This window comes from Schistocerca cancellata, chromosome 1 (assembly GCF_023864275.1).
Source record: "Schistocerca cancellata isolate TAMUIC-IGC-003103 chromosome 1, iqSchCanc2.1, whole genome shotgun sequence".
NCBI classification, from domain to species: domain Eukaryota; kingdom Metazoa; phylum Arthropoda; class Insecta; order Orthoptera; family Acrididae; genus Schistocerca; species Schistocerca cancellata.
In genome coordinates this window covers 1,252,117,605-1,252,140,542 of record NC_064626.1, presented here as the reverse complement: position 1 = coordinate 1,252,140,542, position 22,938 = coordinate 1,252,117,605, and the positions used below count along the sequence as shown (strand labels likewise).

Here is a 22,938-nt window from a genome sequence, read left to right as displayed (position 1 = left end):
GGCATACGGAGCTCCATCGCAGTCTGTAACACTGGTAGCATGCCGCGACAGCGTGGACGTGAACCGTATGTGCAGTTGACGGACTTTGAGCGAGGGCGTATAGTGGGCATGCGGGAGGCCGGGTGGACGTACCGCCGAATTGCTCAACACGTGGGGCGTGAGGTCTCCACAGTACATCGATGTTGTCGCCAGTGGTCGGCGGAAGGTGCACGTGCCCGTCGATCTGGGACCGGACCGCAGCGACGCACGGATGCACGCCAAGACCGTAGGATCCTACGCAGTGCCGTAGGGGACCGCACCGCCACTTCCCAGCAAATTAGGGACACTGTTGCTCCTGGGGTATCGGCGAGGACCATTCGCAACCGTCTCCATGAAGCTGGGCTACGGTCCCGCACACCGTTAGGCCGTCTTCCGCTCACGCCCCAACATCGTGCAGCCCGCCTCCAGTGGTGTCGCGACAGGCGTGAATGGAGGGACGAATGGAGACGTGTCGTCTTCAGCGATGAGAGTCGCTTCTGCCTTGGTGCCAATGATGGTCGTATGCGTGTTTGGCACCGTGCAGGTGAGCGCCACAATCAGGATTGCATACGACCGAGGCACACAGGGCCAACACCCGGCATCATGGTGTGGGGAGCGATCTCCTACACTGGCCGTACACCACTGGTGGTCGTCGAGGGGACACTGAATAGTGCACGGTACATCCAAACCGTCATCGAACCCATCGTTCTACCATTCCTAGACCGGCAAGGGAACTTGCTGTTCCAACAGGACAATGCACGTCCGCACGTATCCCGTGCCACCCAACGTGCTGTAGAAGGTGTAAGTCAACTACCGTGGCCAGCAAGATCTCCGGATCTGTCCCCCATTGAGCATGTTTGGGACTGGATGAAGCGTCGTCTCACGCGGTCTGCACGTCCAGCACGAACGCTGGTCCAACTAAGGCGCCAGGTGGAAATGGCATGGCAAGCCGTTCCACAGGAGTACATCCAGCATCTCTACGATCGTCTCCATGGGAGAATAGCAGCCTGCATTGCTGCGAAAGGTGGATATACACTGTACTAGTGCCGACATTGTGCATGCTCTGTTGCCTGTGTCTATGTACCTGTGGTTCTGTCAGTGTGATCATGTGATGTATCTGACCCCAGGAATGTGTCAATAAAGTTTCCCCTTCCTGGGACAATGAATTCACGGTGTTCTTATTTTAATTTCCAGGAGTGTATTTGCGATGCATTTCGTCCAAGCTATGGCGAAAAATAAGAGCAGATGCAGTATTACTGAGGTAAGAATTTGAGTTTAATCAGGGCCTAAAGATCGACATTTCGGTCTATTTGCGTTTTCATTGTCAATGAGATTTCATTTCTTATTAAATTGAGTTTCATTTTTTTTGGGGAGGTTACACTTGGCACTATGTCCATTGAAATTTAAAATATTTTCTTTAGCATTTTTCTTGGGAGGTTACACTGTATGTAGCAATGTTAATCAACTGTAAGGAACGCATTTCTGATATCAATTCTTTTCGTATTTTAATCCCACCAGTTCATTAAATTGCATAGTAAATTTTTGTACAGTTAAATAATAAACCTCAGACGCTGTGTTATAAGCTTTTAAATCGAAAAGCCGTCTAAAACGCTCTCTTCACTGCTGGCAGGGCGGCGCGTCACAGGTGTCAGCCTAGCTCGTGGTGTACGGATCCCGAGTACGGCGCCGCGCACTGACCTCCGAGCCGCAGCTCGGCGCCGGCCTGCGCGCTGTCCCCGTCCCCCCTGGCGACGCACTGGTAGACGCCGCGGTGGGCGCGTGTCGCAGCGGCGACGTGCAGAACCAGCGGCGACAAAAGGCGCGCGCGGCCGGCGGCCAGCGGCTCCGCGTTGTGCAGCCACTCCACGCCGGCCACGGGGGAGCCCGACACCGAGCAGTTGAACGTCGCCGGCTCGCCAGAGTTCACCACCTGCCGGCACAAGCGTACCCGGTTGGGCTGACAAGGCTGCTGAAACTACACGAAAAGACCGTGGCGGCTCCAATTTTGTCAATTTACGTTTATTCGGAGCTATACAGGGCTATTACAAATGATTGAAGCGATTTCATAAATTCACTGTAGCTCCATTCATTGACATATGGTCACGACACACTACAGATACGTATAAACACTCATAAAGTTTTGTTCGGCTGAAGCCGCACTTCAGGTTTCTGCCGCCAGAGCGCTCGAGAGCGCAGTGAGACAAAATGGCGACAGGAGCCGAGAAAGCGTATGTCGTGCTTGAAATGCACTCACATCAGTCAGTCATAACAGTGCAACGACACTTCAGGACGAAGTTCAACAAAGATCCACCAACTGCTAACTCCATTCGGCGATGGTATGCGCAGTTTAAAGCTTCTGGATGCCTCTGTAAGGGGAAATCAACGGGTCGGCCTGCAGTGAGCGAAGAAACGGTTGAACGCGTGCGGGCAAGTTTCACGCGTAGCCCGCGGAAAATTGGCTCATGCCAGAACTGGAGACCGACAGCGCCGACTTCATCTTTCAACAGGATGGTGCCCCACCGCACTTCCATCATGATGTTGGCATTTCTTAAACAGGAGACTGGAAAACCGATGGATCGGTCGTGGTGGAGATCACGATCAGCAATTCATGTCATGGCCTCCACGCTCTCCCGACTTAACCCCATGCGATTTCTTTCTGTGGGGTTATGTGAAAGATTCAGTGTTTAAACCTCCTCTACCAAGAAACGTGCCAGAACTGCGAGCTCGCAACAACGATGCTTTCGAACTCATTGATGGGGACATGCTGCGCCGAGTGTGGGAGGAACTTGATTATCGGCTTGATGTCTGCCGAATCACTAAAGAGGCACATATCGAACATTTGTGAATGCCTAAAAAAACTTTTTGAGTTTTTGTATGTGTGTGCAAAGCATTGTGAAAATATCTCAATTAATAAAGTTATTGTAGAGCTGTGAAATCGCTTCAATCATTTGTAATAACCCTGTACTTAATACACTACTGGTAATTAAAATTGATACACCAAGAAGAAATGCAGATGATAAATGGGTATTCATTGGACAAATATATTATACTAGAACTGACATGTGATTACATTTTCACACTATTTGGGTGCATAGATCCTGAGAAATCAGTACCCAGAACAAACACCTCTCGCCGTAATAACTGCCTTGATACGCCTGGGTATTGAGTCAAACAGAGCTTGGATGGCGTGTATAGGTACAGAAGCCCATCCAGCTTCAACACGATACCACAGTTCGTCAAGAGTAGTGAATGGCGTATTGTGACGAGCCAGTTGCTCGGCCACCATTGACCAGACGTTTTCAGTTGGTGAGACATCTGCAGAATGTGCTGGCCACGGCAGCAGTCGAACATTTTCTGTATCCAGAAAGGCCCGTACAGGACCCTAAACATGCGGTCGTGCATTATCCTGCTGAAATATAGGGTTTCGCAGGGATCGACTGAAGGGTAGAGCCACGGGTCGTAAGGCGGCCGGGGTAGCCGAGCGGTTCTAGGCGCTACAGTCTGCAACCGCGCAACCGCTACGGTCGCAGCTTCGAATCCAGCCTCGGGCATGCATGTGTGTCATGTCCTTAGGTTCGTTAGGTTTAAGTAGTTCTAAGTTCTAGGGGACTGATCACCTCAGAATTTAAGTCCTATACTGCTCAGAGCCATTTGAGCCACGGGTCGTAATACTTCTGAAATGTAACGTCCACTGTTAAAAGTGCAGTCAATGCAAACAAGAAGTGACCGAGACGTGTAACCAATGGCACCCCATACCATCACGCCAAGTGATACGTCAGTATGGCGATGACGAATACACGCTTCCAATGTGCGTTCACCGCGATGTCGCCAAACACGGATGAGAACATCATGATGCTGTAAACAGAACCTCGATTCATCCTTAAAAAAATGACGTTTTGCCATTCGTGCACCCAGGTTTGTCATTGAGCACACTATCCCAGGCGCCCCTGTCTGTGATGGAGCGTCAAGGATAACCGCAACCATGGTCTCCGAGCTGATAGTCCATGCTGCTGCAAACGTCGTCGAACTGTTCGTGCAGATGGTTGTTGTCTTGCAAACGTCCCCATCTGTTGACTCAGGGATCGAGACTTGGCTGCACGATCCGTTACAGCCATGCGGATAAGATGTCATCTCGACTGCTAGTGATACGAGGCCGTTGGGATCCAGCAAGGCGTTCCGTATTACCCTCCTGAACCCATCCATTCCATATTCTGCTAACAGTCATTGGATCTCGACCAACGCGAGAAGCAATGTTGTGATACGATAAAACGCAATCGTGATAGGCTACAATCCGACCTTTATCAAAGTCGGAAACGTGATGGTACGCATTTCTCATCCTTACACGAGGCATCACAACAACGATCCACCAGGCAACGCCGGTCAACTGCTGTTTTTGTATGAGAAATCGGTTGGAAATCTTCCTCATGTCAGCACGTTGTAGGTGTCGCCACCGGCGCCAACCTTGTGTGAATGCTCTGAAAAGCTTATCATTCGCATATCACAGCATCTTCCTCCTGTCGGTTAACTTTCGCGTCTGTATCACGTCATCTTCGTGGTGTAGAAAATTTAATGGCCAGTAGTGTATATTTGACGTTGTGTAGAGTGGCACGAAACATACAGTATATATCCTCACAGTCGCTGTAAATAAAAAAAAGAGTAAATACTTTATCTTATAGGGTAGTACTACTTATGTTTTCGTATTTCCACAACAGTCCGTTTACGTTTGTAACTAAATGCTCGACGATTTGTAAAAACTTGAAACTCGTAACGGTAACATACGAGTATTTTGTTTCTGCAGCTGTCGATGCGCAACATGATTTTTCACAAATATTTGTAATCTTTGGGGCTGTCAACTACTAAAAATATTTCAAAATTTTCCATTCGATCACTCCCTCATTTACGGAAAAGTTATTGTCACTAAACTTAATTTTCTAAGTAGGGTACAACAGTAAAGTACTAGGGGCTGAATCAGCAGACTGAAGGCAGTGATCTGTCTGGTTTGGTGGTAATGCGCTGTCTGTTGCAAATAGTAGTAAATGAGAGACGCTGTAGTGCATGGACTATGCCACAAGCTGCTGCTTCAGTAAACTAAGACCGAGGGCTGTAGCTCTGTGTAACGACATTATGCTGCGTAGTGGACTGTGACAAACCGAGCGAGGTTCCGGAGTGGTGAGACGCTTGGCTCATATTCGGGAAGGCAGGTATCAAGGCCTCCGGCCGACCATCCTCAGTCAGGTTTTCGTGCGCTTTAGAACATACACTCCTCTCGAACATTATGAAATACACTCCTGGAAATGGAAAAAGAACACATTGACACCGGTGTGTCAGACCCACCATACTTGCTCCGGACACTGCGAGAGGGCTGTACAAGCAATGATCACACGCACGGCACAGCGGACACACCAGGAACCGCGGTGTTGGCCGTCGAATGGCGCTAGCTGCGCAGCATTTGTGCACCGCCGCCGTCAGTGTCAGCCAGTTTGCCGTGGCATACGGAGCTCCATCGCAGTCTTTAACACTGGTTGCATGCCGCGACAGCGTGGACGTGAACCGTATGTGCAGTTGACGGACTTTGAGCGAGGGCGTATAGTGGGCATGCGGGAGGCCGGGTGGACGTACCGCCGAATTGCTCAACACGTGGGGCGTGAGGTCTCCACAGTACACCGATGTTATCGCCAGTGGTCGGCGGAAGGTGCACGTGCCCGTCGACCTGGGACCGGACCGCAGCGACGCACGGATGCACGCCAAGACCGTAGGATCCTACGCAGTGCCGTAGGGGACCGCACCGCCACTTCCCAGCAAATTAGGGACACTGTTGCTCCTGGGGTATCGGCGAGGACCATTCGCAACCGTCTACATGAAGCTGGGCTACGGTCCCGCACACCGTTAGGCCGTCTTCCGCTCACGCCCCAACATCGTGCAGCCCGCCTCCAGTGGTGTCGCGACAGGCGTGAATGGAGGGACGAATGGAGACGTGTCGTCTTCAGCGATGAGAGTCGCTTCTGCCTTGGTGCCAATGATGGTCGTATGCGTGTTTGGCGCCGTGCAGGTGAGCGCCACAATCAGGACTGCATACGACCGAGGCACACAGGGCCAACACCCGGCATCATGGTGTGGGGAGCGATCTCCTACACTGGCCGTACATCACTGGTGATCGTCGAGGGGACACTGAATAGTGCACGGTACATCCAAACCGTCATCGAACCCATCGTTCTACCATTCCTAGACCGGCAAGGGAACTTGCTGTTCCAACAGGACAATGCACGTCCGCATGTATCCCGTGCCACCCAACGTGCTCTAGAAGGTGTAAGTCAACTACCCTGGCCAGCAAGATCTCCGGATCTGTCCCCCATTGAGCATGTTTGGGACTGGATGAAGCGTCGTCTCACGCGGTCTGCACGTCCAGCACGAACGCTGGTCCAACTGAGGCGCCAGGTGGAAATGGCATGGCAAGCCGTTCCACAGGACTACATCCAGCATCTCTACGATCGTCTCCATGGGAGAATAGCAGCCTGCATTGCTGCGAAAGGTGGATATACACTGTACTAGTGCCGACATTGTGCATGCTCTGTTGCCTGTGTCTATGTGCCTGTGGTTCTGTCAGTGTGATCATGTGATGTATCTGACCCCAGGAATGTGTCAATAAAGTTTCCCCTTCCTGGGACAATGAATTCACGGTGTTCTTATTTCAATTTCCAGGAGTGTATTTTGTTCATTCCCACATACGTACGGAGAATTGACCGTCGTAATAAAATAAAAGAAATCAGCTAGTACACAAAGATTGAAAGATTGAAGTGTTCACTTTCCCCACTTGTTCAAGAGTGGGACGGTCGGGAAACCGGTAAACCTTGCCAGATACTGATTTACAGATAGTCATGTAGATGTAGAGCATCAGAACACCGGCACATTTTCAGAAAATGGCTGTAATCTGTGTGGTTGTTTTGGAAGGACAGAGCGTATTTCCTTTCATGTCCTTCTTCAGCCTGAGTTTGTGCCTTCTCTCCTTAATGCCGTACTGTCGGCTGGATGTATCCTTCCACGGTTGGTAAGGAACAATTCCATTAGAGCGTCGTGTCAATATTGAGCGGCGGTGTTTTTAGAATGTTTTCCTCGGCCACCCATAAGGAAACATCGTGACTTCAACACTGAGCGTCTTGGTTCTGACCTTTGTCGCTGAGGTGTGAGACGAAGGAATAAAAGCTGCGTAAGAGGTGTATGACGGCCTTCCCATCACGTGACACGTGCACGGTGGCGTTGAGCAGAATTGTAATGAGATCTGGTGCCACTGTGACGTCACGGACCCACCTTACACCTGACGTGAACTTCCGAGCACTGATCCTCTTTTCCCACGTGTCGACACTTTGCTATTCGAAGCGCCTCCGAACCCAAGTGTGACGTCGCAGGCAACGAACTTTTCCATCATAACAAGAGGAAGGTTGTAGACACTTTTGAGCCACGTTTCAAACGTCGGTGCCGCAATGGGACGTAATTACACGGGTTCAACCCTTTAGTTGTTTTGCGCAGTGTGGAATTTGTGTACACGTTCGAAATTGCTAAGACTAGATAGTGCCATAAACATTACGCAGATCACTTTATTTTACAGGTCATCAGAATAATTTGAATACATGAACTTGGCAGCAAAAATGTACTTCAGAAAATGACAGCGTACCGGAAGAAATGGCATGAACACTGTATAAGGATTTCAGATGAACGAATACCTACATTAATATATAAATGTGCACCTCAATGGAAAGTAAATGGTGGGCTTTCTAAGAAGAGATAGAAAGATCGGTTGGGATCTATTTGAAATTGCAAGAGGCAAGGATGCTGAAACCAAGACTGGATCAATAAAAAAAGTACAAATTAACTACGACAGCCAGATAACATTTTTCGTAGAGCAGTTGAAATGAATTGGACGTCAAAAGTGTACTTCAGAAAAACGAAGCGTACAGAAAGAAATGGCACGAACATTTTATAAGGATTTCAGATGAACGAACACCTAAATTGATGTACAAATACACACGTCTCAACAGTGGCCACGAATCTCCACAAGTGATTCAATTAGTACTTGGAACTACCATTGCCTTCCACATCTGTATTTGGTGAATAAGTGAAATCGCGGCATCCATTGCACTCAGGGCCTTTTAATTTTCCATGAAGAAAGTAGTGTAACCGTTGGGACCTACAATGTTATGTATCGTCTAATAATTCGTTCTGTTTTCTTACATTGGTATAAAATGATGATTTGAGAGCAGGGGGACAATAGCTTTGAAATGGAAGAGGAAAATAAACCTATGATAACGAAATTAGAAATATGGGAACGATATTATCCAAACAACGCCAGTCCTTGATTTTTGGAGAGTTTGGTTGTATCTATGAAAACGACAATGTAAGCATAAACTAAAGTTTCTTGACATCCTCTACATTATTTTCTCAATTTACAACCAAACTTTCGTGAAAACAGTTCAGATCTTGACTCACAGAAAGGTTGTACGAGATTTCCATTCCCTGTTAACATGAATGATGTGCAAGTGTTCATTTCGCTTAACACAGGAGTTTGATAGAGTGAACAGTAACACGAATATTCTACTTGCAATACTGAGAAATTTTTGTACTTCTTTGCTAGACTCTTAACTTGCTTAAGTAAATATACCATCTAAAGTTGTGACACAGTTTCTCACTTCCTACCTATGTGGCAAAGTGTATTACATGCCACTTTGCACAGTAAATAAATACAGGAGTATAAAATGTTGAGTATGATCTCAGGATAAGAGTCAGCAGTTTGACATATTTTTAAGATTGTCGATTCCATGCAACACTGAAGTTTTAATTGCTTTCTTTTGTATTTGTTCTGAAGCCATGCGACTTATGGAGTCTCTCTTCTCTTTTTTAATTAACACTCTTTTTTTAAGTAAGTTAATATATATGTAGACCAACGTAGCAACTTTTCACCATAAAATCAAGTCGATAGGAATGCGAACTTCATTACGTTTTGACGTGTGTATAAAATCAAATAACGTAGTTTCATGTTCAAAAATTTGTGAATGACCTGAATAGCGTTTCACGTCAATTGCAACCCGCGTAACGTAACTTCCCTGTAGGTCATCTAATCTCTTTACAGATGTCTGACCATGCAAAATACACTCCTGGAAATTGAAATAAGAACACCGTGAATTCATTGTCCCAGGAAGGGGAAACTTTATTGACACATTCCTGGGGTCAGATACATCACATGATCACACTGACAGAACCACAGGCACATAGACACAGGCAACAGAGCATGCACAATGTCGGCACTAGTACAGTGTATATCCACCTTTCGCAGCAATGCAGGCTGCTATTCTCCCATGGAGACGATCGTAGTGATGCTGGATGTAGCCCTGTGGAACGGCTTGCCATGCCATTTCCACCTGGCGCCTCAGTTGGACCAGCGTTCGTGCTGGACGTGCAGACCGCGTGAGACGACGCTTCATCCAGTCCCAAACATGCTCAATGGGGGACAGATCCGGAGATCTTGCTGGCCAGGGTAGTTGACTTACACCTTCTAGAGCACGTTGGGTGGCACGGGATACATGCGGACGTGCATTGTCCTGTTGGAACAGCAAGTTCCCTTGCCGGTCTAGGAATGGTAGAACGATGGGTTCGATGACGGTTTGGATGTACCGTGCACTATTCAGTGTCCCCTCGACGATCACCAGTGGTTACGGCCAGTGTAGGAGATCGCTCCCCACACCATGATGCCGGGTGTTGGCCCTGTGTGCCTCGGTCGTATGCAGTCCTGATTGTGGCGCTCACCTGCACGGCGCCAAACACGCATACGACCATCATTGGCACCAAGGCAGAAGCGACTCTCATCGCTGAAGACGACACGTCTCCATTCGTCCCTCCATTCACGCCTGTCGCGACACCACTGGAGGCGGGCTGCACGATGTTGGGGCGTGAGCGGAAGACGGCCTAACGGTGTGCGGGACCGTAGCCCAGCTTCATGGAGACGGTTGCGAATGGTCCTCGCCGATACCCCAGGAGCAACAGTGTCCCTAATTTGCTGGGAAGTGGCGGTGCGGTCCCCTACGGCACTGCGTAGGATCCTACGGTCTTGGCGTGCATCCGTGCGTCGCTGCGGTCCGGTCCCAGGTCGACGGGCACGTGCACCTTCCGCCGACCACTGGCGACAACATCGATGTACTGTGGAGATCTCCCGCCCCACGTGTTGAGCAATTCGGCGGTACGTCCACCCGGCCTCCCACATGCCCACTATACGCCCTCGCTCAAAGTCCGTCAACTGCACATGCGGTTCACGCCCACGCTGTCGCGGCATGCTACCAGTGTTAAAGACTGCGATGGAGCTCCGTATACCACGGCAAACTGGCTGACACTGACGGCGGCGGTGCACAAATGCTGCGCAGCTAGCGCCACTCGACGGCCAACACCGCGGTTCCTGGTGTGTCCGCTGTGCCGTGCGTGTGATCATTGCTTGTACAGCCCTCTCGCAGTGTCCGGAGCAAGTATGGTGGGTCTGACACACCGGTGTCAATGTGTTCTTTTTTCCATTTCCAGGAGTGTAGTTATCAATAGTAACAACGAGAGAGCACTGGTGTTGGGTGGCAATGAATGCAGGTGTAAATTAACACCACGGCATTGCAAGTATCAGGAAACACGGTAATAGAGATGAGACAGTCCTTAACGCTTGTAATTTCAAATTTAATACAATATTAACACTTGTAAATTCGAATTTAAAAATATGGTTCAAATGGCTCTGAGCACTATGGGACTTAACATCTGTGGTCATCAGTCCCCTAGAACTTAGAACGAATTAAACCTAACTAACCTAAGGACATCACACACATCCATGGCCGAGGCAGGATTCGAACCTGCGAAATTCGAATTTATTACGACTGAAAAATGCACCACTCTCATGAGTATCGGAGACAACAAATACTTGTAACTGTGTCACAAAAGTCATTCAGTAGTTCTTGTTGTTGTTGTGGTCTTCAGTCCAAAGACAGTTTGATGCCGCTCTCCATGCTACTCTATCCTGTGCAAGCTTCTTCATCTCCCAGTACCTACTTCATCCTACATCCTTTTGAATCTGCTTAGTGTATTCATCTCTTGGTCTCCCTCTACGATTGTTACCTTCCACGCTGCCCTCCAATACTAAATTGGTGATTCCTCGATGCCTCAGAACAGGTCCTACCAACCGATCCCTTCTTCTAGTCAAGTTGTACAACTAATTTCTCTTCTTCCCAATTCTATTCAGAACCTCCTCGTTACTTATGTGATCTAACCATCTAACCTTCGGCATTCTCCTGTAGCACCACATTTCGAATGCTTCTATTCTCCTCTTGTCTAAATTATCTATCATCCATGTTTCACTTCCATACTTGGCTACAGTCAATACAAATGGTTTCAGAAACGACACCTTGACACTTAAATCTGTACTCGATGTTAAGAAATTTTTTTGTTCAGAAATGTTTTTCTTGCCATTGCCAGTCTACATTTTATATCGTCTCTACTTCGACCATCATCAGCTAATTTGCTCCCCGAATAGCGAAACTCATCTACTACTTTAAGTGTCTCATTTCCTAATCTAATTCCCTCAGCAGCACCCGATTTAATTCGACAACATTCCATTATCCTCGTTTTGCTTTTGTTGATGTTCATCTTATACCCTCCTTTCAAGACACTGTCCATTTCGTTCAACTGCTCTTCCAGGTCCTTTGCTGTCTCTGACAGAATTACAATGTCATCGGCGAACCTCAAAGTTTTTATTTCTTCTCCATGTATTTTAATTCCTACTCCAAATTTTTCTTTTCTTTCCTTTCCTGCTTGCTCAATATACAGATTGAATAACATCGGGGATAGGCTACAACCCTATCTCACTCCCTTCCCTTTCATGCCCCTCGACTTTTGTAACTGCCATCTGGTTTCTGTACAAATTGTAGATAGCTTTTCGCTCCCTGTATTTGACCCCTGCCACCTTCAGAATTTGAAAGAGAGTATTCCAGTCAACATTGTCAAAAGTTTTCTCTAAGTGTGCAAATGCTAGAGACGTAGGTTTGCCTTTCCTTAATCTATCTTCCAAGATAAATCGTAGGGTCAGTATTGACTCACGTGTTCCAACATTTCTACGGAATCCAAACTGAGCTTCCCTAAGGCCGGCTTCTACCAGTTTGTCCATTCGTCTGTAAGGAATTCGTGTTAGTATTTTGCAGCTGTGACTTATTAAACGCCGGCCAGTGTGGCCCAGCCGTTCTAGGCGCTTCAGTCTGGAGCCGCGCGACCGCTACGGTTGCAGGTTCGAATCCTGCCTCGGGCATGGATGTGTGTGATGTACTTAGGTTAGTTAGGTTTAAGTAGTTCTAAGTTCTAGGGGACTCATGACCTCAGATGTTAAGTCCCATAGTGCTCAGAGGCATTTGAACCATTTTGAACTTATTAAACTGATGGTTCGGAAATTTTCGCATCTGTCAGCACGTGCTTTCTTTCCTGCTTTTTTCCAATTCCAGTAGTCCTTAGTAAACATTAAATTTTTTGTGAATAGTTAAGTTGGAAAGAATATCAGGTCCACCAAAATGAAATGAAAGTACAGGGGTTGAACAAAAATATGGAAACACCGTGACAAATGTATACTTGAACATAAATGGGGGTGCTGGCAGAGACTCCAGATTGGTCTGTTTTACTTGCCCAAGAGCCACCCGTGGTCGGAACAGTGTTGTGTGTGGATGTGACTGCATTACGTCGGAGCCAAGTTAATTCGGACGTGGACAGATAGTTTGTTGGTGTTCGCATGGTGGGTGCTTCCGTAACCGAGGGAACCGAAGTGTTTGGCGCTTCAGGGGGCATTGTGACGTAGATCTAAAACACGTTCTGGAAAGCGGAAAATCAGCATCCGCTAAGTCACAGCGCGGACGAAAGTGTGTGTTGAGTGGTGGCGACGGTCATCGAAGAGAACTGCGACGACGAACTGTGTGAGGAAGACAGCTGCAAAAGTCACTGCAGAACTGGATGTCTTCCTCTCGAAAGCCGCGCGGGATTAGCCGAGTGGTCGGTGGCACTGCAGTCATGGACTGTGAGGCTGGTCCCGGCGGAGGTTAGAGTCCTCCTTTGGGCATGGGTGTGTGTGTTTGTCCTCAGAATAATTTACGTTAAGTAGTGTGTAAGCTTAGATACTGATGACCTTAGCAGTTAAGTCCCATACGATTTCATACACATTTGAATTTTTACTCGCGAACCCTGTTCACACCAGAACAACGCGAAGGGAGGTCCATAAGAAGCGAATTGCAGGGCGAGTTGGAATTCCAAAACCATTTAGCAGTGATGCAAATGCCCGTAACATGAGAGGGTGGCGCTGAAGTCGTAAAACAAGAACTATGAAGCAGTGTAAGAATGTCATTCGATCTGATGAGTCTAGTTTCTCACTGTTTCCAACATCTGGTCGAATTTACGTCCCAAGAGTGAAACTTGACGGGGATTCCGTGATGATTTTGGTTACCATATCGTGGTATTCCATTGGTACCACGGTCTCTCTGCAAAGTCATGTTACCGGAATATGTGATCATCGGGGTTGATGAGGTCCATCTCGTGTGGTAAAATGATTGTTCCCCAATGGTGATTCTGTGCTCCAAGAGGACATGCCCCAGCTGACAGAACTTCATCGTCTAGGACTGCTTTCTTGTGAGAATGATGATGAGACAGGATCTAAATGTTATTGAGTCTTTGTGGTCTGTTTTGGAAAGAAGGGTGCTGATCACTATCCAGCTCCATCTTTGATATCTGAAATTGGCACTATTTTCCAGGAAGAATGATATAAGATTCCCTTGAAAACTATGCTGGGCCTGCATTTATCCATTCCGACACAACTGAAAGCTGTTTTGAGCGCCAGCGGGTTTCCTACACCGTGTTAGGGGTGGTAAGGTGTGATCTCAGGTGTGGTGCAGCGTTTTTGCTGTTTATGTAGTTTTATGAATTTCCATATAAGTATTCTTGCTCTCTAAAAGATTTTCTGATCACCTGTTAATCGTCGATAGCTTGGCGGGTGATTTTGCACGAACTGCTTAATGAACTAATCAATTAGATAGGCCATAGTTAACAGTGTCAAGCGTTCTATGGAAAGCTCAACATCAACAGCCTATCACTAGTAATTTCGCTGTACCCATGAGGACACATTGAACTATGTATGTGCAGCACTAAAGTCACCTACCACCCTTGTTATATAGCATAAAGTGACATTAAATGCGCGTTTAATGTAATCATGGCCATCTAGCTGTGCGCATGTTCCAACTTTACATGACGTGTCGAACAATTTTGTTCCGGACCCACCGCCTGTAGCCAGTGAGAACTAAGCAGAGCTTTCGCGCCTGACCGGACACGCAGACAGTACGATAGTCGTCGTTGACTAGGCGTGATGAACACTAAAGATGTTAAATACTTATCGGGATTCGAATCCAGGACCATTCGCTGACGTTTTCTAGGTATGAATACATGTTAAATATCAGTTTCTCTCGCCGATTACGAGATGTAGGCAGGTGTGAACTAGAAATTAGGTGACGAAAAGTTTTGTACCGAAAGGAGATGACGTGCAAGGAAGTTACGTTGTGTGGACTGAAGGAAAAAATCCAACCAGTTCTTAGGTAAAATTATGCAGTTGTTAAGATATCATGAAACTGTTTCGTCTAAATAAAGCAGGTCGGTCAAAATATACGTGAAAAGTTTCAGCCGTATCGAAGCAATAGGGGATCCGTAACTTTCGAGGCACTGTATTCATGGCCGTTTCGAGAACATTTTTCCACACAAGCGACTCATCATTCATGTCATCCCTCTTCCCCATTTCACTTGCATACTTTCATCGTGGAAGTTTTCGCTTCCGTCCCTTTTACTTTGGCACGCCAAGCGGCGGTTTGTGTCGCTTGGGTCTTATCAGCCTTGACTGTACTTCCGTGGGCTTGGCTGGTACTGCTATACTTTGACTTAGATGTGAGCTTCTCTCGTGTCTCTTCAAACGCCTGAATGCAGCTGTCTGTTCCGTCCACAGCCAGTTTCTATAAATTTTTCCTACAAAGAAAAAAAACTTCGACGTTAAATATTAACTAAACCGTTTGCTAAACAAAAGAAAATGAATAGGAATTTTCGTCTGCAGAATGTCTGTCCTTTCTGTGGTACATGGTCAAGGTTATTTTAATAATATTTGGTACGTGGTCCTTAGATACCACACTGAAAATGTTTTACGAACCTGACAGTTAAAATTCAGTTTACAAGAAATTTACCATTAGGGACAATTGATGCATTAGTGCTCATTGCACCAAAAGTGAAATATTCGTAAAACTGCTGGCAACACTTTTAAAAAAAATTTCAGAGATTCTTTGTACTAACAGAAGTTGAATTCAGCACAACAACGTAATTTTAAAAGTACATGTAACAGTTTGCTGAGAAAATGAGTCAGCAGAAAGGATGAGATTGCAACAAACAATCGAAATATCAGATGTTTGCAAGTTACGTTGAGTTTCTCACTTTGAAGTTTCTAGTTTTGTATTTGGTATAATTTCCAGAACAGCAGTAAAAGCAAAATACAGTATTTGTTCAGGGCTTCTATAATGTTCCAATTTTCGAACAGTGACGCCGTGTAGTTGGATTATTTCTTATTCGTTCTCTTGTTCATTATACTTCATAACAGCAGAAGAGATAGTGGTGATTTAGGAAGAGGAAACTAACCTTACTCAAACAATAATTCATATTGATCCACTTGAATACCCAGATTTGCTGCTATTATGTCACATAAAGTAAAACACAAACTTGTGAGACAAGATAAACAAGAAATTGCATTCCCTAGGTGAGGCCAGCCATACAGTGCCATTTGTGATTAGTGTTCCAAAAGTGGACCGTAGCTTACTCCTAATTCACTTCTGTAATGAAAATATTCAGAGTTACATATATACAATGTCTTACTATGTTAATATATTATTCTAAACCAAGTAAGTATTACCTGTTTATGAAAGAATATAATAATTTTGGCTATAATAGGTTAACTGCAGATGTAAGTCATGCAGCCAATTAATAGTGCATTTCCAAGAAAGTGTTTAGAAACTTCTTTGCTGAGAGTGGAATCAATAGCTATTGCCGATAAACTTTGAGATGATACATGTGTAATCTTCACGCAGATAGGTCGTAAATCTCGGCATTCCGTGCGCGTGTCGTAATACCATGAATAGAAATGGATATCCAACCCGTCAATGTTTACGGGAGGTAATAATTTTCATACTGAAAAAATACTGCTTATTCCAGAGCAGCATGAATCTTAGCAAGAGCGTTAAAGTACCGGAATGGGTGTAATTTATTGCCTGAAGGGCTGTAAGCCGAACGGAATATTTCTCGTCGACTTCGACTGACGACGTATAAAAACATGAATCACTTTAACGGCTCTTGCTACGGCGAGACGTTGGCTTGAAGTACCTGCTTCACACGAAAAATCCTTGGGTCTGGGGTAGCATTATTATAACATATAATATTGAGAGCACTTTATATATCACGGAAGTTCTTATACGGTGCGACCCGATAACCACATACACAGATGGCGGTGGTACCGCGTACAGAAGGTATAAAAGGGCAGTGTACGAGGTTTGTCCGGAAAATACGTATACAGGTTGAATAATGTCTTTATGTTACAAGTTGCAGTCACCGCCAGGTGGGACTACTGCTGTAATCAATCCCATGAACGCTCAGTTCGAGTCAGAGCACTCTGCGTGAAGGTGGGAGTGTGCGGCAGCTTGTTGACAGTTACCCTTTTTCACCTGCCGTCGGCATGGAGCTCTCTCTGATTGAGGAACAGCGCGTCAACATCAAGTTTCTTGCAAAGCTAGGCAAGAATGACCGTGAGATTTTTGAGTGTTTGAAACAGGTTTCAAATAGTTCAAATGGCTCTGAGCACTATGGGACTTAACATCTGTGGTCATCAGTCCCCTAGAACTTAGAACTACTTAAACCTAACTAACCTAAGGACATCACACACATCCATGCCCGAGGCAGGATTCGAACCTGCGACCGTTGAAACAGGTTTACGGAGACAATTCTCTGAAGGAACCAACTGTGAACAAGTGGTTAAAAAGGTTCCGGGATGGCCGAGAAGAAGTGAACGATGACCTTCGCCCAGGACGCCCGTCGACATCGAGTTCCAATGCAAATGTTGAAAGAATTCGGGCTTGTGTTCTTAAAGACCGTAGATTGGCAGTCAGAATGATTGATGACGAGCTGTCAATCCCCAAAACAATCGTTCACGAAATCCTGACACAAAAACTTGAAATGAAGAAATTGTGTGCGAAAATCGTACCGAAGCTCTTGACGCCAGAACAGAAAGCAAAGAGGGTTGAGTGCTGTGAGGATTGGTTGGAAGCAGAGGAACGAGGGGACTTTCTCAACCGAGTCATCACTGGAGACGAGTCCTGGTTTTGCGAATTCGATGTGGAGCTCAAATCTCAACGCAAGGAATGAAAACTAGCAGGAGAACCGAGAACAAAAAAGTCGCGAAAATCAAGGTCCAATGTGAAGACAATGTTGATTGTTTTCTTTGATTCTAGGGGCGTTTTTCACAAGGAATTTGTCCCTCCCGGCCAGAGAGTGAACGGAAATTTTTACGTTGACGTTCTGACACGTCTAAGAGCTCTTGTGGCCCGAGTTCGACCGGAGTTGGCAAAAGGGGGCAGGTGGATCCTTCATCACGACAATGCACTCGTTCACACGTAGTTCGTTGTGCGCGAGTTTTTGGCCCGAAGCTCAATCACCATGTTAGACCACCCGCCTTATTCACCCGATTTAGCCCCGTGTGACTTCTTTATATTCCCGAAATGCAAAATGGTGCTTCGGGGGCGGCACTTGGGAGATGTGGAAGCCATCAAGGAGGAAACGACACGGCAACTGAACAACATCACAACTGAAGACTTTCAGCAATGTTATCAACAGTGGAAACGGCTTTGGCAGAAGTGTATCGCGTCTCAGGGCGAGTACTTTGAAGGAGACCATATTGTAATACCCGAATAATTGTAAAATAAAGTTATTATTCAACTTTTATACGTATTTTCCGGACAAACCTAGTATTGACTGAGCTGTCATTTGCACTCATGTGATTCATGTGAAAACGTTGCCGAAGCGATTACGCCCACACGACGGGAATTAACAGACGCAGAATGGTAGTTGGAGCTAGACGCATGAGACATTCCATTTTGGAAACCGCACTTCGCCAGAAGATGACGAGTATGTCACTCGTCGAAACGTCGCAGTTTGAAGACACCGCCACCCGGCTGGAAGCCCGAGAACTCTTCGCCAGCTGTATACGCCGGGAAAGCATACATTCACACCTGTAACTATGGTTTGTATGCTGTGCAAAATTCATCGAAGAATCTCTCTTACTTATGAAGAAAAGTGTACCTACAGCAACAAATGCAGCCAATACCAAGTGAAAAAACGATGAAATTTCACATGTAAAAAAAATTTGTTTTGTTATGGTTTTGAGCTTCCTCTGCTATGAGTGTGAGTCCTGAATCCTTCCTGGTCGTGCTGACAAAGTTTTGTGAATTTGAAACTTCCTTGCAGATTAAAACTGTGTGCCCGACCGAGACTCGAACTCGGGACATTTGCCTTTCGCGGGCAAGTGCTCTACCAACTGAGCTACCGAAGCACGACTCACGTGTTGTACTCACAGCCTTACTTCTGCCAGTATCTCGTCTCCTACCTTCCAAACTTTACAGAAGCTCTTCTGCGAACCTTGCAGAACTAGCACTCCTGAAAGAAAGGATATTGCGGAGACATGGCTAGCCACAGCCTGGGAGATGTTTCCAGAATGAAATTTTCACTCTGCAGCGGAGTGTGCGCTGATATGAAACTTCCTGGCAGATTAATTATGTGAATTTATTTGTAAAAGTACAGACAGTGCAAATTAAAATGTCCTTTGGTGCCTCTCCTGCTCCAAGTCGGCCCGTTTCACGTCGTACCACCCTAAAATGAGTCATATCCGTTTAATTGTGCATTTCTTTCAGTTACTTTCTGTACAATACTATAGCAGTTCTTACTATGTATGATCCAAGTTTCATGAAGCTACGTTTCTTTGCAGTGACATCTTGTGAACGTTACTTTCGTCCTTAAGTTTTGCGCACCAGTGTATTTGGCGCCTAGAGATGACGTACCAGCAGGTGCGGCGTGACGTGTACTTGCAGCGGCGCTGTGACCTGCAGCGAGGCGTGCACCCGCTGCTCCCCGAAAGCGTTGTTGACTCGGCACTCCCAGCTGCCGGCGTCCTCGGGCCGCGCCCCGCGGATGTGCAGCGCCTCCTGAGACGCCCACACACGTCCTGACGAGCCCACAGGTGTTCCGGACTCTCGCCACCACCTGCAATGTATGGAAGACACAAGATCGTCGCAGAGTTTACTAGGGTGTCCTCCGATGTCTAAAACAGTCTGGTATTTTAGCCATATCAATTCCGAATTTAACCCTCTCGTGAGCCGTGGGAAACATGTTTCCCACTACAATGAACTCGCTCCTAGTCCTGTGGGATTCACAGTTCCCACCTCTGTATGGTGCTACTACGTAGAGAACAGTATAGGCTACTAGTTCCAGTCGGAAGTTCCCGCCGTTTTTGCTGTACCTTCGCGCAGAGGCATTGTATAGCTGAGTGTTGCTCTGTAGAGGAGCCTTTCAGTGCTGTTCGCGTGACATTTTGTGATTTTTTCCTCACAGCTATAGTATAAAGTAAATATTTTAGATTTACCCAAATTTATGAAGGAAAATGTAAAATTGGAACGAGGGGAATTCCAATTAGAAACAAAAGGAGCCATTTCTGCAGTAAACTGGATGGATAACCGTCCAGTCACTTTCCTGTCTTCAATTCATGACCCATGAGAAACAACCACAGTGAAAAGGAAAAACAAGGATGGTACTAGTACAGAGATTTCTTGTCCTGAAGTTGTGGCAGAATACACCAAAATAATGGGTGGTGTCGATAAGATTGATCAATTACGAGAAAGGTATGCTATTGGCAGATGTTCTGTAAAATGGTGGCACAGAATATTTTATTTCCTGGTGGACATTGCAGCAGTGAACAGTTTTATCCTGTAGAAAATAAGTAAAAGAGAAAGTGGACAGCATGATCAGCTCACATACAGGATCCATCTAGCCAGACAATTGATCGCTGGCTTCTCATCCCAAAAAAGGCGTGGACAAAAACCTGTCTTTCTGGCAAAAAGGTGTAAATTACCAGAAGATTTTCGTCCTGTGGCTGTAGGAGAGCATCAACCCAGTTTAGGAGAAACCTACTGGACGTGCCGTCATTGTAGTACCAAAGCTGCGGAAAAGAGCATTCACTGCGTTTGTACATATTGTCAAATACCACTTTGCATAGACCCATGTTTCAGAAAATTTCATGGCAAGTAATTGTGAATAATCATTGTAACAAGAAAAGTAAATTTATAAAATAAATATGACATATATTGAAAAAGATGTTTTTGTCATTTAACTCCAAGGAAGGGCAGTGGGAAGAATACTTCCCACCTTGTTGTGTGACCTTACTTTCACAACTGGAGCAAATTTGATATTCTGTATGATAAATATACCTATCTGTTAACTACTATCTGCTCTCCATTCATTAGAAAAAACTGCTCAATAATTTTGCCCACGAAAGGGTTAATTCAGCAATTCACTATAAATGCTTCTTAGACAACACAAAATTTCACTCCCTGAACACCTTCACAGTACATCTGCATCCTAAACTTCTCACAAACTTCGTAGCAACCACATAATGTTGGCAACCTACTGAACTTACCCAACACACACGCCCAATCTTACATCTACACACTCTACGTCTATATCAACATCTACATCCGTGCTATGCAAACTAGGGTGAAGCACATGGGAGAGGGTACTTCTAATTATACCAATTATTAGGACTTTTTCCCCCTTCCATTCATGTACGGAACGCGGAAATAACTGCTGTTGAAATGCCACAGTGCGAGCTGTAATTAATCTAATCTCGTCCTCGCGATACCTGCGGGACCGACAGTTAGGGCGTTGCAGCGTATCCCTAGAATAAGCACTTAACGCCAGTTATTGCAACTTTGTAATTAGGCTTTCTCGGAATAGTTTGCGTCTGTCTTCAAGTGCCTACCATTTCAGAATCTCCATGACACTCTCCCTCGTAGTAAACTAACCTGTCCCCATTCGTGCTCTCCTTCTTCGTACATCTTAAATAATCCTGCACCGGATAGATATGTACCCAGTAGAACAGTTCATGCCAGGAGTACAGTCACTGTAAAGAAACTTCTAAAGAAACGGAGGCTACTGTGTAATAGGGATAAAAAGAACATAGGACTATAGATAAACGCTCAATTAAACGCAGGTGATTGTCTAGATAGCAGTGCGCGAAGCCTGAATATTTTCGAAATATCTTTCACAAAACCCAAACAAATTCTGGTCGGATGTAAACGCTATGAGTACCAACAAACGGAAGTCTGCCACCTCCTTCATCCACGACTGATCCAATGTGACTGTTCCATTTCATGTCCCAACAAAGTGTTACACGCGCGTATTTGCACGAGTTTACAGATTCCATTTGCGATTCGCTGATTTTATAGGCACAGGATACTAGGTTTTTTGGTTTTCTGCACCGCACAATTTTATCGTTCGAACATTTGAAGCAAGTTACCACTCTACGCTCCACTTTGAAAACTTATCAGTGTCTGACTGATATTTGTACAGCTTCTTTCTGACTGTACGTTATTATAAATAACTGCACCATTGTGAAAAATCAGAGGATACTATTATTAACGTCCGCAACAGGTTTAATATACGAGGCGTGTTTTTTAAGTAAGTACCGTTTTGAAATTAAAAAAAGACGTGCTAAGATATCTCAATAATTTTATTTTCACATGAAAGCCTGTACCTTAATCTACGCACTGGCGGCATTACAATCAGATTATACCTTGTTTACGTTGTGTACTGAGTGTTTAAGACGCCTCCGATAATCGTGAGTCCCGCCGACTGTGAAGTACGGGCTGTTATAAGATTTCTTAGTGCTAAAGGCCTAAAAGCGGTCGATATTCATCGTGAGATCAGTGCAGTTTACGGAGAAAACATTATGAGTTATGGAATGGTAAGAAAGTGGGTGAGAGCATTTGAAGACGGCCGCACAAATGCGCATGGTGAACAACGGAGTGGGCGTCCTTCGGTCGTTAATGAAAGTTTGGTGCAGGAAGTGGACAATAAGGTGAGAGAAAATAGACGCTTTACGATTTCCTCCTTGCAGGATGAATTTCCTAATGTTTCCCGTAGTGTTTTGTATGGCATTGTGACCGAGCACTTGAATTACCGAAAATTGTGCGCACGTTGGGTACCGAAAATGTTGACGGATGTGCACAAAACCAAACGTTTAGACAGTGCATTGACTTTCCTTGAGCGGTACCACAACGACGGTGATGATTTATTAAGACAAATTGTTACGGGCGATGAAACATGGGTGGCCTACGTCACACTAGAATCAAAGCAACTGTCTATGGAAGTTGAGCAAGGGCATCGTTTTGCTGCAAGACAATGCCCGTCCGCATATGGCGTATCAGACCAAAGATTTCATCATATTTTTTCGATGTGGAAAACTCTAGATCATCCTCCGTACAACCCCGATCTTGCGCCCAGTGACTACCATCTGTTCCTGCACTTGAAGAAACACCTGGGCGGTCAGCGTCTTCAAGAAGATGACGAAGTCAAAACAGTGGTGATGCAGTGGTTAACAAGTCAGGCGGCAGACTTCTATGCGGAGGGTACTCAAAAACTGGTACAACGTTATGACAAGAGCCTCAATAGAAAAGTAGATTAAGGTACAGCCTTTCATGTAAAAATAAAATTATTGAGATATCTTAGCACGTCTTTTTTTAATTTCAAAACGGTATT

The 22,938-nt window shown here is 45.7% G+C and overlaps 1 protein-coding gene across 1 annotated transcript in view; it reads right to left on the bottom strand.

Moving 5' to 3' along the window:
• LOC126094923 (Down syndrome cell adhesion molecule-like protein Dscam2) overlaps positions 1-22,938 on the bottom strand; it is an 873,814-nt gene that overhangs the window by 315,315 nt on the left and 535,561 nt on the right. The window contains exons 8-9 of the mRNA XM_049909573.1: positions 19,188-19,389; positions 1,717-1,948 (exon numbers count right to left, since the gene is read on the bottom strand). Coding sequence (XP_049765530.1) covers positions 1,717-1,948; positions 19,188-19,389 — 434 coding nt within the window. The remainder of the gene's footprint in view (positions 1-1,716; positions 1,949-19,187; positions 19,390-22,938) is intronic.